Source organism: Acartia tonsa, chromosome 13 (assembly GCF_053477335.1).
Source record: "Acartia tonsa isolate MP-2025a chromosome 13, ASM5347733v1, whole genome shotgun sequence".
Lineage (NCBI taxonomy): Eukaryota > Metazoa > Arthropoda > Copepoda > Calanoida > Acartiidae > Acartia > Acartia tonsa.
This window is the reverse complement of record NC_137272.1, coordinates 32,527,009-32,542,174: the sequence shown is the minus strand read 5'-3', so window position 1 is coordinate 32,542,174 and position 15,166 is coordinate 32,527,009. Positions and strand designations below refer to the sequence as shown.

Genomic DNA, 15,166 nt, shown 5'->3' with positions numbered 1-15,166 from the left:
AACCTTTGAACCCCTTATTTTACAACCCTCAAAATAAAAGCTTGGACGGCCTTGATGATTCTTTCCTATTCGATTATCAAAAACATTATAAAAGTCTACGGAGCCGGGCCCCCAAATTGTATATGAATTAGTTTAGGTTATTAACTTTACTTAACAATCACGTCTTCTATAATACAAAGTAGCTTGATGTCTGTCCGTCTGTCTGAAGCTTAAGTTCTCGGTAACCGCTGAACTGAATAGGCTCTACTCTTCAGGGAATATACCTACTGGTCCTGTGATGAATTTACGCTATTTTTTGGGGGGTAGGACACCCCCAACACCCCAAAAAAGGAAAATTTCCCCCCCTCCCTAAAAATTGGTGGTGAGGCAGTTACTTTACAAAAAATGGCAGGATCAGAAATAATTATTTTTTTTTAAATTACCTCTTGGGGAAAAGTAAAATATAAGTTAATACATATTAAGCATCCTGGATTTAATAAGATTTGTGACAAAATTTTGGCTAAGATTTCTGAATAAGATTAAATCTAATGAAGCTGACTCTCTATATTTAAAAACGTTAATTTGTCTGTATGATATGCTGAGCTTCGCTTTAGTGGTTGTATTAATCATTGTTTAAAAATATTTTTAGATTTTAACTGTCGATTAAACACTTTCCTGCGATCTACAAAGTATCCATAATCTGATCCATATGTCAACTCTAATTTGTTGTTCTGAAAAAATTATAGTTCTTTAAAATTAAGATCAACTCCAAGTTAAAAATTTGTTATTTGTTTTTTTGATTGGTGGGTAGAAGGTCACACCTCCCCCAAAAGTTGCAAAAATCCTGTACATACCACAAGGATCTTAAGGGATTAAAAAATAGATGATTGATTGATTTAAAGAAGTTATCCTTTTAGGAATTTTTTTTTCTTCCAAAGAACGTGTACTAACTTTTGTGATTTGTTTAACCCATTCGTGACGAGCTTCCGAAGTTCAAAGTTTTGAATCACCGGGCTTCAACAAACTAGATTTTTTCAATAATTACTCAACAGAATTCAAAAGTAAAGTGTTAAATTAAAGATCTTACTATTTTTGTTCATAATGGCAATTTTTTTCTTAGATCTACTGCAGTTCACGGTAAAATATTGCTGGTAAGCAATATTTCCAAAAATCTATGAATTTTAAAAGCTGCTAGCTGCCAAACGGCTGAACGTACAGATCATACTTTTTCTTTTTTTGTAGCGTTTAAGTATTTTAAAACCAACTTGATTTAAAAAAAAAAAAAAATTAGTTCAAAAATAAGAGGTCTACCGATTGCATAACTAAATTCTATGAATCATTTTACATCTACTACTTACTAAAAGCACCGACTAGCTATTTTTTAAAAATCACAAAAGTTAGGACACGTTCTTTGAAATTTGTTTTATAAAACTAACACCCCCCCCCCCTTCCCCCCTTTGTCTGATAAATATTTTAGATTAAGTTGGGGTAAATGGCTATGGAGCCGAGGATTATACATATCTAAAGTCCTTCTCTAGATTAAAATTATAGGTGGAAAAGTTTAAACACTGATAGTTTTAAAACTTCAAAGTTTTTAGGCCAACGAATGAGAGTGCTCGTTTAGTAAAGTTTAAGATCATATTAATCACACAGTTTATTCTTAAGGGATTATACAATTGACGATATATTTATATACCTACCCTATAAGGATAAACAATATTACCATTTTGTAGATTTGAAATATTGGATGAAACGTTTGGACACTACTTTTTATGAACTAACCAATAAAAATTTTGTAAAAGTTGCACAAGTCAACAAACAAAATTATTTTAAACTTTGGGTACCAGTGTAATTAAAAGCCCAATGACCCCTCCTTCCCTGTGATTTATTAACTTTGTTACCTGTGTCTCTGTTGCTGTGTAAGAAAATGATTGATCAGTTCCAATTTTCACCGTCACTGTCTAAAAATATGGCTTTGCTACAAAAGATCTAACCCTACATAAGGTCTAACCCTACAAAAGGTCTAATCCTGCAAATGGTCAAATGTTACAAAAGATCTAATTTACAAAAGATCTAACCCTACAAAAGATCTAATCCTACACAAGGTCTAGTGTTACCATTCCAAAAACCTAAATTACAAAATTTAAAAAGATTAGTCAATTCAACAATAAAACAATGTAAAGAATCCAATATTGTGATAAAACACAGGCACAAAATTTGAAACCATAATTTCTTTCTTGAATAACTTTGGTCACAGGCTGAAATTTAAAAATTTCGTACGACAGTTTGTCCAAAGTGTATTCTGGCTACCCAATGGAATGGTTTAGAACCCGATACAACCTTACTTTTAAAAAATCGACATTCACCATCACACAGTAAATTTGTAAGATTAGACTTTTTGTAGCATTAGACCATTTGTAGCATTAAACCTTTTGTAAATTTGACCATATGTAATTTGATCTATTGTAGCAACGCAGTCTAGAAATATGGATGTAAATGTAAATGATATCAATGGCAAATAAGAAAAAGTAAAAAATTAGCTTTATAATCATAGCTAAATATTTATATAAATAATCTTTTCTTGTTTATTTGCTTATTTTTTATAAATCAATAAAATTATTCATGTTCCTTTCAGTCAGTCGTTTTGTCTGATTTATAAATTAATGTTTACCTGATTTATATGTTCAGTATAAAGCCAGACTCTTGTATTATTTGTCACGGTCATCATATCTTGAAGAGTTGCTTCGTTCCACTGTTTATAAATCTCACCCCCAAATTTTGTACACGTAGTTTTTGCCCCTGGCAAAATAAAGAAGATTAGACTAAAACACTAGAGGGAGAAAGGGTTAAATAACTGTATTTCTCCTATTCATTCGAATCCGGTGGATAGGAACCGGTTCTCATCCATACGAAAAAACTATGTCTAGCATCGTATTATATCCAGCTTTCTACGAATATAAAAATGTACAATCATAAGATTAAAACCATTTTTTAGCCGATGCCTTCGGCACCTCGGGGCTAAAAAAATAGTTTTAATCTTATAATTGTACATTCTATATCCGCGGAAAGCCGTTTATAATACGATGCGAGAAATAACTATTCCATATCGTAATAACCTTGTGCCGACTCTCAATTGTGGGTTTAAAACCTAACCAATGTTGTCAGGAATATTAACACATCCAAGTAGCAAAAAACAATTTGCTAGCAGACGAAAAAAGTCATCTATTCTATAGATCTGTTTGTAAAAGAAACCTTTTATTTTGTATTATAAGGAATTTTCTGTAGATAGTAAAATGAATAATCAAAAAATAAATCCCTATTTTGTCGGCCCGTGGCGTTAGTCTCTTGGTGCTAACAAAACTGAAATTAGCATATATTTTTTCATGTGTTAACTTAGACTAGGTTAAGTAAGTTAGGTTTTATTGAGTACATAGTAAGGGCGCCGCAGGTATATTTTATAAAAAAAATGGGGGGGGGGTTAAGAAGGTTTTTTTGCTCGATATGCACTGTGAAAGAAAGCACTAAAATATCTTGGATTTAAAAAATCTTTACCCCAATAAGTTACCAATCCTTTGGTTGGAAAAAACCAGCATCCATCTCTCTAAAAAATAAGGCAAAGAAAGCATACATATTCTTAAAAAGTTTTTTTTCGGTAAAAAATGGATGATTATAAAAAGGTTTTGATTACCAAATCAAGAATCCTATCTATAATACATAGTAGAACGATGTCTGTCTGTCTGTCCGTCTGAAGCTTAAGATCTCAATAACCATTGAACCTATTGGGCTCTACTCTTCAGGGAATATACCTATTGGTCCTGTAATGGTTTTGACCTAATTTTGACCTAATTTCCCCCCTCCAAAAAAAAAAGAATGGAAAGTTACCCCCTCTCCGATTTATCTTTTAAAAACTAAAATTAAAAAGGGGATTCGACTAACCCCGTCCCCCACCTAATAAAAAAAAATTTTCCCCTAAAAAAACTTTTTTATTTATGCTTTTAAATCTAAAATACGAAAAATTAGGTTGACCAAACCTCTTGGGGAAAGCCCCTAGAGGCTAGGAGCGAATCTTAAAGATATAATAGTAAGCTTTTTTGTCTGTAACGAAGGATATCATTATCCGCTGAACCCATATTGTTCCCCTTTACCGTGAAGCTTCTTATAGGCCCAGCAAAGGTTTGTAATATGTCTTCCCATAAAAAGATGACCCCCCCCCCCCAAATCATTATTTTCTTTTGAAAACTTAAAAAGAAAATAGAGGGTGTTTACTTTCCCCAAGCAGCCGCTAGTAATTATAGAACGAATAAAATTTTTCGAATGGGTAAGTAAGCAGGGATTGAATTATTACAAAAATCAAAGCTACTAAAATTCAGGGGTAGCTATTCTAACAATCAATTCTACAAAAATCACGAAACCTTTTAAAGTATGATGGAAAAGGGGAAGGGGGTTGTGGGGAAATTTTCTTTTAGAATTGTTTTTCATAATATCATTTCCCTGACTAAAATTTATAAAAATGAAAACTTACAATCAAAACACCAAAGCATGGAGGACAACTCTCTAATAAAACAAGGATGACAACATCCATAAAAGCGAAGCACTGAAACGGTAGGACAAACGGACATTAACACTTGTATAGTATCTGAACTGAAAAATCGGAACATAAATGTATAAATGTCGAATCAAAATTGTAGGTAAATTTGTTGAAAAACTGCTTAAAAACAGGATAATGTTTATGGACATACTTACATTTTTGGACTTGATTATAGAGTTGCTTCGTTTATAGTATTGTTCTTTGTTGTCCCAGGAATCAATATATCAAAAATCAGATCAAACGGATAATTAAAACACTTGAAAATTTGTTGTTAAAAAAGTAGAAAAATCAACATGTTTAAAATGGACGTACGGACATTCTGGTAATGATTATAGAGTTGCTACGCTTTCTAAATCGTACCCAACTACTACAGGAATTATCATGCAAAGTTTGAAATCGATAGGACAATTCTAACATGCCTAAATTAACGAATAAAAGCTATCTATCTCGGACGGACGGACGGACGGACGTACGGACGGACGGACGGACGGACGGACCGACCCTAATTATAGAAAAGCTTCGCTTTTAAAAATACTTTACATTAAAAAAAACAAGAAAATCAATTGAAATGGCAATATCAACAAAAAGTCTTCATTTAAAAGTAAATACATCTTAAAATATTTTATTTTGAGGAAATTTTAATACCTAGGCAGGTTGTACGGTACGTATATTTACTGAAAAGCTAGCAAAATCCGCTAGAAAGACAGACAAACAGACATCATAGTACTATGTAACATTGATATGAATACACTTACCGTGTAGTTTAGCCGTGGAAACATAATACTCGCCAATAATCTAAAGTAAAATACATTTTCCAAAAAGAGAAGCTTTAATACATTACTATACATAAACGAACTCTCTATAATTAATCAGGGAACCAAAGAGATAAGACAATAGCCAGTAAATTGATGTAAATCCCCAATGATTATACACAAAGATACGCCTTCTGTAGATTATAATTAATGGTTGAAACGTTTTGATGCTTAGTGAACCAACCAATCACAATTCAATAAAAGTCCCCCATTTTGTTAAGGCAACAAATGAAAAATCGTTATTATGAAACTTTGGGGACTAGCGTATTAAATAGCCTAATGTCCCCTCCCTCCCTGATAATGAAGTAAATTTTATAAGCGAAGCTTTTCTATAATTAGGGTCGGTCCGTACGTCCATCCGTAGGTCCGTCCGAGATAGATAGCTTTTATTCGTTAATTTAGGCATGTTAGAATTGTCCTATCGATTTCAAACTTTTCATGGTGATTCCTTTAGTAGTTAGGTACGATTTAGAAAGCAACTCTATAATCAGTACAAGAATGTCCGTACGCCCATTTTAAACATTTTGATTTTTTTACTTTTTTAACAACAATTTTTTATGTGATGTAATCATCCGATTGATCTGTTTTTTTGGAATGTTGATTCCTGGGATAACAAAGTATAATGTTATAAGCGAAGCAACTCTATGACCAAGTTCTAAAAATGTAAGTATGTCCATAAACATTATCCTGTATAAAGAAGTTTTTCAACAAATTTACTTACAATTTTGCTTCGACTCTTATATCTTCTGATTATCCAGTTCTGACACTATATAAGTGTTAATGTCCGTTTGTCCTACCATTTCAAGGCTTCACTTTTATTAATGTTGTCAACCTTGTTTTGTTGAAAATTAATATGAAAAAAATACTGTACCTCCTTCGGTGTTGCAGATTCACAATTCAGGTTTCCCAACAAACATCCATTCTAAAAACATAGATATTAAAGGAAGCATGCAAGAAATACACCGCTTTGACTGCTGAAAGTCTGCCACTAGTAGACTCTATACCCAAAATTTGAACCACAAAAATCTTTCAAAATTTTCATTGTACTAAAAGGATCATTTTGAAATGTCTGTAACTTTTTTGTTAATAAAGCTGAAGGCTTCAAATTTGGGGTATTGGGTCTACTCGTGGAAGTCTTTCAGTAGTCAAAGCGGTAAATTTCTTGCAAGGTTCCTTTAAGTAAAACGGTGTTTTCCCTCAAAGTGCCTTTGGAGCACTGATAGCATTCTTACACCCACCCACCTTTTGATAAAAATAAAAATAAAGGGGAGGAATAGTTTTTTCTCATGACCAACTCCTGCAGTGGGCTTAAACCTGCTGTGCCCTAACCGAAGCAATTGATAGTGCCTAGTAAAAAAGACGTCAAACAATACAATATACCAATGACAGGCCAGTATACAATGTAATTGACTAATGGTTAAATGAATATTGGCCTATCATTGGTCATTTGTATTGTATGATTTCATTTCTCCCTGGTATTACCTCATAGGGTTGATAGACTATGCAGTCAGGGTGTAGAACACAATCAAAATTACTCCACATTATCCCTTCCCTCCCTGTATATTACCTCATAGGGTTGATATTTACTGTCAGGGTGTAGTCCACAATCAATATTATTCCACATTGTCCCCTCCCTCCCTGTATATTACCTCATAGGGTTGATAGACTGTACAGTCAGGGTGTAGACCACAATCAAAAGAACATTGCATTGTGTCATTTCTTGATGTGTTAGCTACCTATAGTTTTAAACAATTATTTTCACCAACTTAGTATTATAGACAGTTTTCCGCAGATAATAAAATTAAAAATTATCGGATATTTTTCTGCTTTTTGCACCTAAGGCCTTAGCCCAAAACAGAGAACAAGTGTTAGTTCAACAGAAATAAATCGGATTTAGAGACTTACTGGAATAGTCATCTATCGCATCGTATTATAGAGAGCTTTCCACGGATATTAAAACCATTTTTTAGCCCCGAGGGGCCGAAGAAGACGGTCTCAACTTTTATGATTTTTAAAAATGTTTGTGAAAACTTTCTGTAATTCGATGCTATTAATAATTTTTCGATGTGGTTGAGAACTGGATAAAATCAAGCGGATATTTAGCAGTTTCGAAGCCTTACTGAAACGAATATTAAAACTGTAACCTGTTCAAAAAATGATTCATCCATCTGTAAAAAATATATATTTGACTCTTTATGACAAAAAAGCCTTACATTTGCAACAACAGAAAAAATGTTGTATAACCGACTTATTGATAAAATATATGTTATGTATGATTTGACAATAGACATCTTATTTTTGGGGTTTTTTTGTATTTTTTCTGACGCCAAATTGTGGGTTTTTACCGTCATCCCACATTAAGTTTAATCTTTCCTGTAAATTTTATCTTCAGTGTACAATATAAGGGAGGAGACTTAAACTAAATTTTGATTGGTTGATTCATAAAGTTGAATGTTCAAACGTTAATGCCGCTGGTTCATATTTGAAAACATGATTCGATCATGGAACGGGGAGAAAGTTGCTCAAAAAATCAGCCTGTGGCGCCATATAAATAAGTGATTATCCATCTTTTTCTTAGGGTTTTTTTCCCACTTCTCCTGTCAACTCCCTCATTTTTATGACGTCACATGCAGATTGTTGGAGCGACTTTCTCCCCGTACGATTAAAGCCAAATATATTTTTGCCTTGTGTTTGACATAATGAGTCATTGCAGTAGTAGTAGTAGGGGTTACAGCCGTTGAAGTAGTTACAGCTGAAGTAGTTGACTCACCACCGTTGTTCAGTAGGTCAGTAATAGTTTCATCTAAATTTAAATTAAAATCAAGGATGACAACATCCATAAAAGCAAAGCACTGAAACAGTAGAACAAACGGACATTAACATGTGTATACTGTATAGTGTCAGAACTGAATAATCAAAATATAAATGTATAAGAGTCAAACCAAAATTGTAAGTAAATTTGTTGAAAAACTGCTGGATACAGGATAATGTTTATGAACATACTTACATTTTTATGACTTGATTATAGAGTTGCTTTGCTTATAACATTATACTTTGTTGTTCCAGGAATTGATATACCAAAAATCAGATCAATTGGATGATTAGATCACATGAAAATTTGTTGTTAAAAAAGTAAAAAAATCGACATGTTTAAAATTGACTTACGGACATTCTGGTAATGATTATAGAATTGCTACGCTTTCTAAATCGTACCTAACTACTAAAGGAATTACCATGCAAAGTTTGAAATCGATAGGACAATTCTAACATGCCTAAATTAACGAAAAAAAGCTATCTGTTACGGACGGACGTACGGACGGACCGACCGACCCTAATTATAGAAAAGCTTCGCTTTTAATCAATTCTTTGTCAGAAACATTGCAATTAGGCTCTTTCCAGCTTGTACCAACAACGAAATTAGTTCGAAAAAAATCCAGAATTCCATACGTGACTTTCAGCTGTTGTTGAAATAGCGACCTTTTTATTTGCCCCCCCCCCCCACCCCATTTTTTTTAGATTTATTTCGCTTGTTGGCTATACCTTATTTCTGGGCTCTTTTTGAGCACATAAACCCCACTACCTCTTCTTTTTAAATAAGTTGAAACAATCTGTTTGTTTTATATTTTAGTTTAGGTTAGCTTAAATTGGGTAAAGAGTAGCGCCTTAGGGTTAGGGTACACAGGTTAAAGGAACCGCAGGTTCAGGACCAATATTTTTTAATGTCGTCCTACAATAAAAATGACCAATGATAGGCCAGCATACGTTATATGTATGAATGTGTAAAATGTATAATGTATGTATACTGGCCTATCATTGGTCAGTCATATTGTATGACGTCATCCTTTATGGGGCCCTATATGCTGCTTCACAATAGATGGTTTGCTGTCCAGGACAACGTCTATGATACAATGTGTTATACATTTTTTACATATGATTCAGCACTTTTTTCTAATCGATTGGAAATCAAATAAATTTTAAGTTTTAGAGGAATCATTTTTAGGAGAGGTGTTTAACGACTTTTGTCTTGGTTGGATAGTGGTTTCAATAGCTCATGCAGGGGCGTACAAGCTTTTTATTTTGGGGGGGTAAATCGTTTTGGGGGGGGGTAAAATGGCGCGCGAAGCGCGCCGCAAATTTTTTTAACCCCCTCCAAAATTTTTACCCCGGGGGTAAAATTTGCTTGGGGGGGGTGATTACCCCCCCTGAAACCTGTTGGCAGGGGTAAATTTAGTTTACCCCCCCCAAAATTTACCCCCGGGGTAAAATTTTTAGGGGGGGGTTAATATAAATTTTATTAAATATATAGTATCAAAAATGCGCGCGAAGCGCGCAAAAATTTTTTTTATTAGAGATTTTATATTTTGGGGGGGGTATTTACCCCCCCAAAATTGTTTGGGGGGGTAAATACCCCCTCCTAAATGGTTGGGGGTGCCTACGGCACCCCCAGGATAGGGGTAAATTTTAAATGGGGGGAGTAAAATGAAAAAAAATTTTGGGGGGGGTAATCGCCCCATTACCCCCCCCCCCCCCCTTGGACGCCTATGAGCTCATGCTTCATTATGTTTAATTGTTTGGGGTGTTATTTCTTAATAGCAACCTCAATGTAGCACCCATGTGGACTGCGTTAGGTCCCCCCTTCTCCTAAATCCTCACAATCATACCCATTAGAATTGACTGTATTTTTTTCACCTGGTTCAATTTTAGAGACATCTTCAAATTGGGCCGCTGTAGGCTTCAAATTACAGATTCCTTGAGAGAAAAAAAGAACATTATATATAAGTACTAGATGGTACGCCCCGTGCCTCTAGGGGCATTGTAAAGAAAGGTAGAGAGGCTACAAAAAATAGCATAAATCCATCCCAAGACTTTAATCTGAAAATAGAATGGACTAAAACCACCAAAGGACCTAGGTGAAGCTTCCCTCAAAGGGAGATCTCAATCGGTTCAGAAGTAATTGAGATCTTAAGCTAAAGAGAAAAACCCTTACTATATAGTTTACTAGCAGCTGCGCCCCTAGCCTCTAGGGGCTTTGCCCCAAGAGGTATAATTACATCTTCTATTACCTACGGAAAAAAATACGAATGGATCGCAAATTTTCGCAAATAAATAGCGAATTCGCAAAATTAGCAATATTCGAAAAATTCGTTAAAAAATTGGAGGGGGGGGGGAGGTGTCCCACCCCCAAGCAAATAGCCTTAAACCACCAAAGGACCAGTAGGTATATTCCCTGAAGAGTAGAATCCGATCGGTTCAGTGGTTGCCGAGATCTTAAAGGACAGACAGACAGAAGGACGGAGGGACAGACATCATTCTACTTTGTATTATAGATAGGATAATTGAACAACAATTCTAAAATAATTAACATTAACAGGATGTTTAGATTAATTCCTACTGATGCTACGTCAGACGTCTCATAATTACAACAAAGCGGTAGAAAAACATTCAACTGCGCATTTAGAAAATCCAGATAAACGTTATGCAATCAAAGTCTTTAAGTTAAAAATTACCTGTCAAGAGCAGCAAAATTTGTAATTTACCAACCATCCTGATAAAGAAAACAAGGATGACAAAAAACGAAGCACAAACAGCTAGTTATGGATAAGTTATGTCTTATGTAGTATGACCGACAAAATATATTTGTATACCAGTTGCTCTTTAGATTTTCACAAAAAGGAGAATATTCAGCAATCTATCTTAAATAACAGCAAAGAAATGTTTTTGATATAGTGTTGCGGACCGACAGACAGACAAACAAAGTAATTTATGAGTAGCTTCGCTACTAAGAAAGAAATTTTTGGTTAAATTCATAAAAATCAGATAAAGAAAATGTTAAGTAAACAATGAGGACAACATCTATAAAAGCGAAGCTCTGAAACGTTAGGACAAATGAACATTAACACTTGTAGAGTGTCAGAGCTTAATAATCAGAATATAAATGTATTATAGTCGAACGAAACAATATTGTATGTAGATCTGTTGAAAAAACTGCTTAAATACAGGATATTGTTTAAGGACATACTTACATTTTAAGGACTTGATTATAGACATGCTTCGCTTATAACAATGTACGTTGTTGTCCTAGGAAACAGTATTCCTATAATCAGACCAATCGGATAATTTAATCACATAAAAATTTGGGCGTTATCCTCTTAGAAAATTTGTTTTCAATTTTTTTCCCCCCGACTACCGACGAACAACTATTTTAGGTTAGGTTAGGTTTTAGGCTAGGGAGCCGAGCGCTACGGCTAGGCGGGCAAGGGGGCCGAGCGCTGCGGCTAGGCAGGCTAGCGAGCCGAGCGCTGCGGCCAGAGTTCATAGTTCGCTGTCGGTGGGGGGGGGGGGGGGATACTCAAATTTTCAATATTGAAAAAAAAATTTGTAAGAGGATAATACCGTTGCTTCGCTTTCTAACTCATACCTAACTCCTATAGTAATCATCATGCAAAGTTTGAAATCGATTAACGAAAAGAGCTATCCGTTACAGACCTGCCCTAATTATAGAAAAGCTTCGCCTTTAAAAAAGAGTCGATTATGAAACGAAATTGTAAATTAAGTGATTCAAGTTTACCTTATAGCGGTTGTCTAATGACTTACAATTATTTCTAAAGAACCATTTTATTACAAATTTTAATATTTCAAAGGGACATTGTTTTATTTCAGTTTTGTGATATTAAACTTTTTATAAGTTTTGCAGCTACTCTACAAACATATTATCTCTGTTTGTCCGTCTGTCTATATGTATAAGTATATAACATAGGCGTCCAAGGGGGGGGGTAATGGGCCATTTGGCACCCCCAAACAATTTTGGGGGTGCCGTAGGCACCCCCAAAATTTTGTGAACAATACCCCCCCCAAAAAAAAATTACCCCTACCTTGGGGGTGCCGTAGGCACCCCCAACGATTTTGGGGGGGGTATTTACCCCCCCCAAACCATTTGGGGGGGTAAATACTCCCCCCAAAATAGAAAATCTCTAACAAAAAAAATTTTTGCGCGCTTCGCGCGCATTTTTAATACTAATTTTTTTATAAAATTTAAATTACCCCCCCCAAAAATTTTACCCCGGGGGTAAATTTTGGGGGGGTAAACAAATTTTACCCCTGCCAACAGATTTCAGGGGGGGTAATTACCCCCCCCAAGCAAATTTTACCCCCGGGGTAAAAATTTTGGGGGGGGTAAAAAAAATTTGCGGCGCGCTTCGCGCGCCATTTTACCCCCCCCAAAACCAAATTACCCCCCCCTTAAAAAAATTTTACCCCCCCCAAAATAAAAAGCTTGGACGCCCCTGGTATATAATTTCATAACAACAACAAATTATAAGTACCATTGATTATGTTAAAGGTTTCGTGATTTTTATATGATTTTGATTCCACAATATTTTCTAAATTTTTCACCAACTTATCCTTATACTAAAGTAACAGGATGTTTGTCTGTGTGTCTGTCTGTGTGTCTGAACCGCTGAACCATTCGGGTTCTCCTTAACAGAGTAGCTTCTCATAAGTCCCGGGAAGGTTTATAACTATTTTCTTGTGGGGTGGGACACCCTCAACCCCCCAAAAAATGAAAAATACCCCCCCCAAAAAAATTTTACGTTTTTTAACTAAAATTTAAAATAATGGGGGGGGGGCAAACAAAAAATTTCCACCCCCCCCCCCCCCAATATTTTTTTAAAAATTTTCTTTTAAAATCTAAAATAAGAAATTGGGTTATCAAATTCGACTCCCCCCTCCTCAAGTGCCCCTAGAGGCCTCTAAGGGCGTAGCCGCTAGTTGTTTTAAAGTAGCAGATATTACTTGCTGTTCTGGACATAATTTTTAAATTGAAAGTTTTATGTTAAGGATATTATTTTTGGACAATTTATAATTGATTGTCTTTTTTTTCATTGAGAATTCGAACAACAAAAGTTTATTGTATGAATAGAAGAAAAGAAACATAATAATCTATATTACAAAGTAGCTTGATGTCTAATTGTCCGTCCGTCTGTCCCTTAAGATCTCGGTAAACACTGAACCGCGAAGCCGCTAGTTATTTAAAAAACACTTTAATAGAAATAATACAAGGTCCTTTGTTTTGTCAGTTAGTGCCAACCAATCAAGATTAACTAGTTAAGTTGCCAAAGTTTTTAAAGCCTATGAATGAGAGAGAACCAGTATAATTCAATGTACCCTTATTCCTGCATAGATTGTAAAAAAATGTTTTTTCTTAAAAGCATAATTCTTTATGTATTGTTTCATTTATATAGAATTTGAATATAAAAAAAGAATAAAAGTTATCCATTAATTTTGTTAAAAACAAAGACATAAAAGATTTTACTTATAATTAATGAAAATATCATAAGTTTTTTGTCTAAATATTTTTGTAATATAAATTGTATTCTTTTCTTTTTTTATTATTTTTTATAATTTTACTTACATATTTTTTTCTGTTGAAGTTCTATTACTATAGAAATCCTTATTATAAAAGTAAAAATGTATAGCTAGAAATCTCGCTAAAGGCTGGGTCAATATAGCTTGCCTTTACAGCTAAGCTTCTTGTAGGTCCCAAGAAGAAATTTGTCTATCTTTAGGAAAGATACTTTCATCTCCCCGAGAAAATTCTCCTGCCCCGACAAGATGGGTAAACTTCCCCCTCAACATCTCTTTAAACTGATCAGAGAGCCCCAAGTGTTGAATCTGCTATCTATATCTATAATACAAAGTAGAATGATGTTTGTTTGTCTGTCTGTTTGTTTGTAGCGAAGGATCTCGCTAACCGCTTAAACGATCGGGTTCTCCTTTACAGGGTAGCTTCTCATAGGTCCCGGGAAGGTTTATAACTATTTTCTTGGGGGGTGGGACGCCCCTAACCCCCCCCCCCCAAAAAAAAAATGGAAAATACCCCCCACCCCAAAAAAAAAAATTTTATTTTTTTTTAAATCTAAAACACAAAAAAATTAGTTTGATAAAACCTCTTGATCTTCTCAAGTTCCCCTAGAGGCCTCTAGGGGCGTAACCGCAAGTATTATTAAAAGTAATGATACAAAGAGTTCATTTGAAAAACTTACAATGAGCCCAGCATTAAAAAAAGAATTTAGATACCAAAAATTTAATCCTCTATTCTAAAATTAATATTATGACAATTTAGATAAAAGAAGAATATTTATTTTTTATTTTTTATCTGGTGTCATTCATAAATCCACTATTTTTATTTTAAAATAGATATAATCTAGATACATAATTTCGCAATGAGCACATAGGGAAACCGTGGAGAAACAGTCTGGCTATATTATTGATTCGAAATAGTACAGATTTTGGTAAGAAAGGGCAGGTTTTTTTTCATTTAGTTCTCACAATGAGTCAGCTTAAAATAGTTGCATTTCTTAGGATAAAGAAGGTAGCTATTATAACAAAAAATAAACAAAGGTGTTTGTCTGCAGGAATAAGGTATAAGCAAAATAAATCTGAAATAAAATTTGTGGGGCAGATGTAGAGGTCGACAATTCTACTCTGTGTTGACCCCCAACGACAGCTGAAATTACGTAAAGGTTTCGGGATTTAAAGAAATTATTTCGTTTTTGGTATAAGCTGATTTGTCTGTTATAATTTCCGTTTTATGTTTGACGGATCATGGGGCCAGTTGGAATATCTATGTCTACTATATCTATTATTTTAAAAATCTGTCTGTAAACAGAAAATCAGCTGAGTCATCAGTTTTAAAGAAGGGAGGGAAGTGACAATGGGCTGTGAATTTCACTAGCTCCCAAAGTTTATGATAACGATTTCAAAATAGTTGGCTTTACAAATTTGCAGA

At 34.5% G+C, this 15,166-nt stretch overlaps 1 protein-coding gene and 1 long non-coding RNA gene across 2 annotated transcripts; both read right to left on the bottom strand.

The window, feature by feature from the left end:
• Positions 1 to 605: 605 nt before the first annotated feature.
• Positions 606 to 2,795, bottom strand: LOC145335256 (uncharacterized). The gene is made up of 3 exons (XR_013885184.1): positions 2,651 to 2,795; positions 1,881 to 1,940; positions 606 to 710 (listed from the first exon to the last, which is right to left on the bottom strand). It is a non-coding gene; the product is annotated as an uncharacterized LOC145335256 (long non-coding RNA).
• Positions 2,796 to 3,457: 662 nt separating this feature from the next.
• LOC145335255 (uncharacterized) lies at positions 3,458 to 9,300 on the bottom strand. The gene is made up of 8 exons (XM_080180994.1): positions 9,249 to 9,300; positions 8,064 to 8,182; positions 7,524 to 7,547; positions 7,029 to 7,115; positions 6,251 to 6,301; positions 5,323 to 5,362; positions 4,502 to 4,533; positions 3,458 to 3,580 (listed from the first exon to the last, which is right to left on the bottom strand). The coding sequence occupies exons 1-8, from the start codon at positions 9,298 to 9,300 to the stop codon at positions 3,458 to 3,460; spliced, it is 528 nt and encodes a 175-aa protein (XP_080037120.1).
• Between the last annotated feature and the right edge of the window lie 5,866 nt (positions 9,301 to 15,166).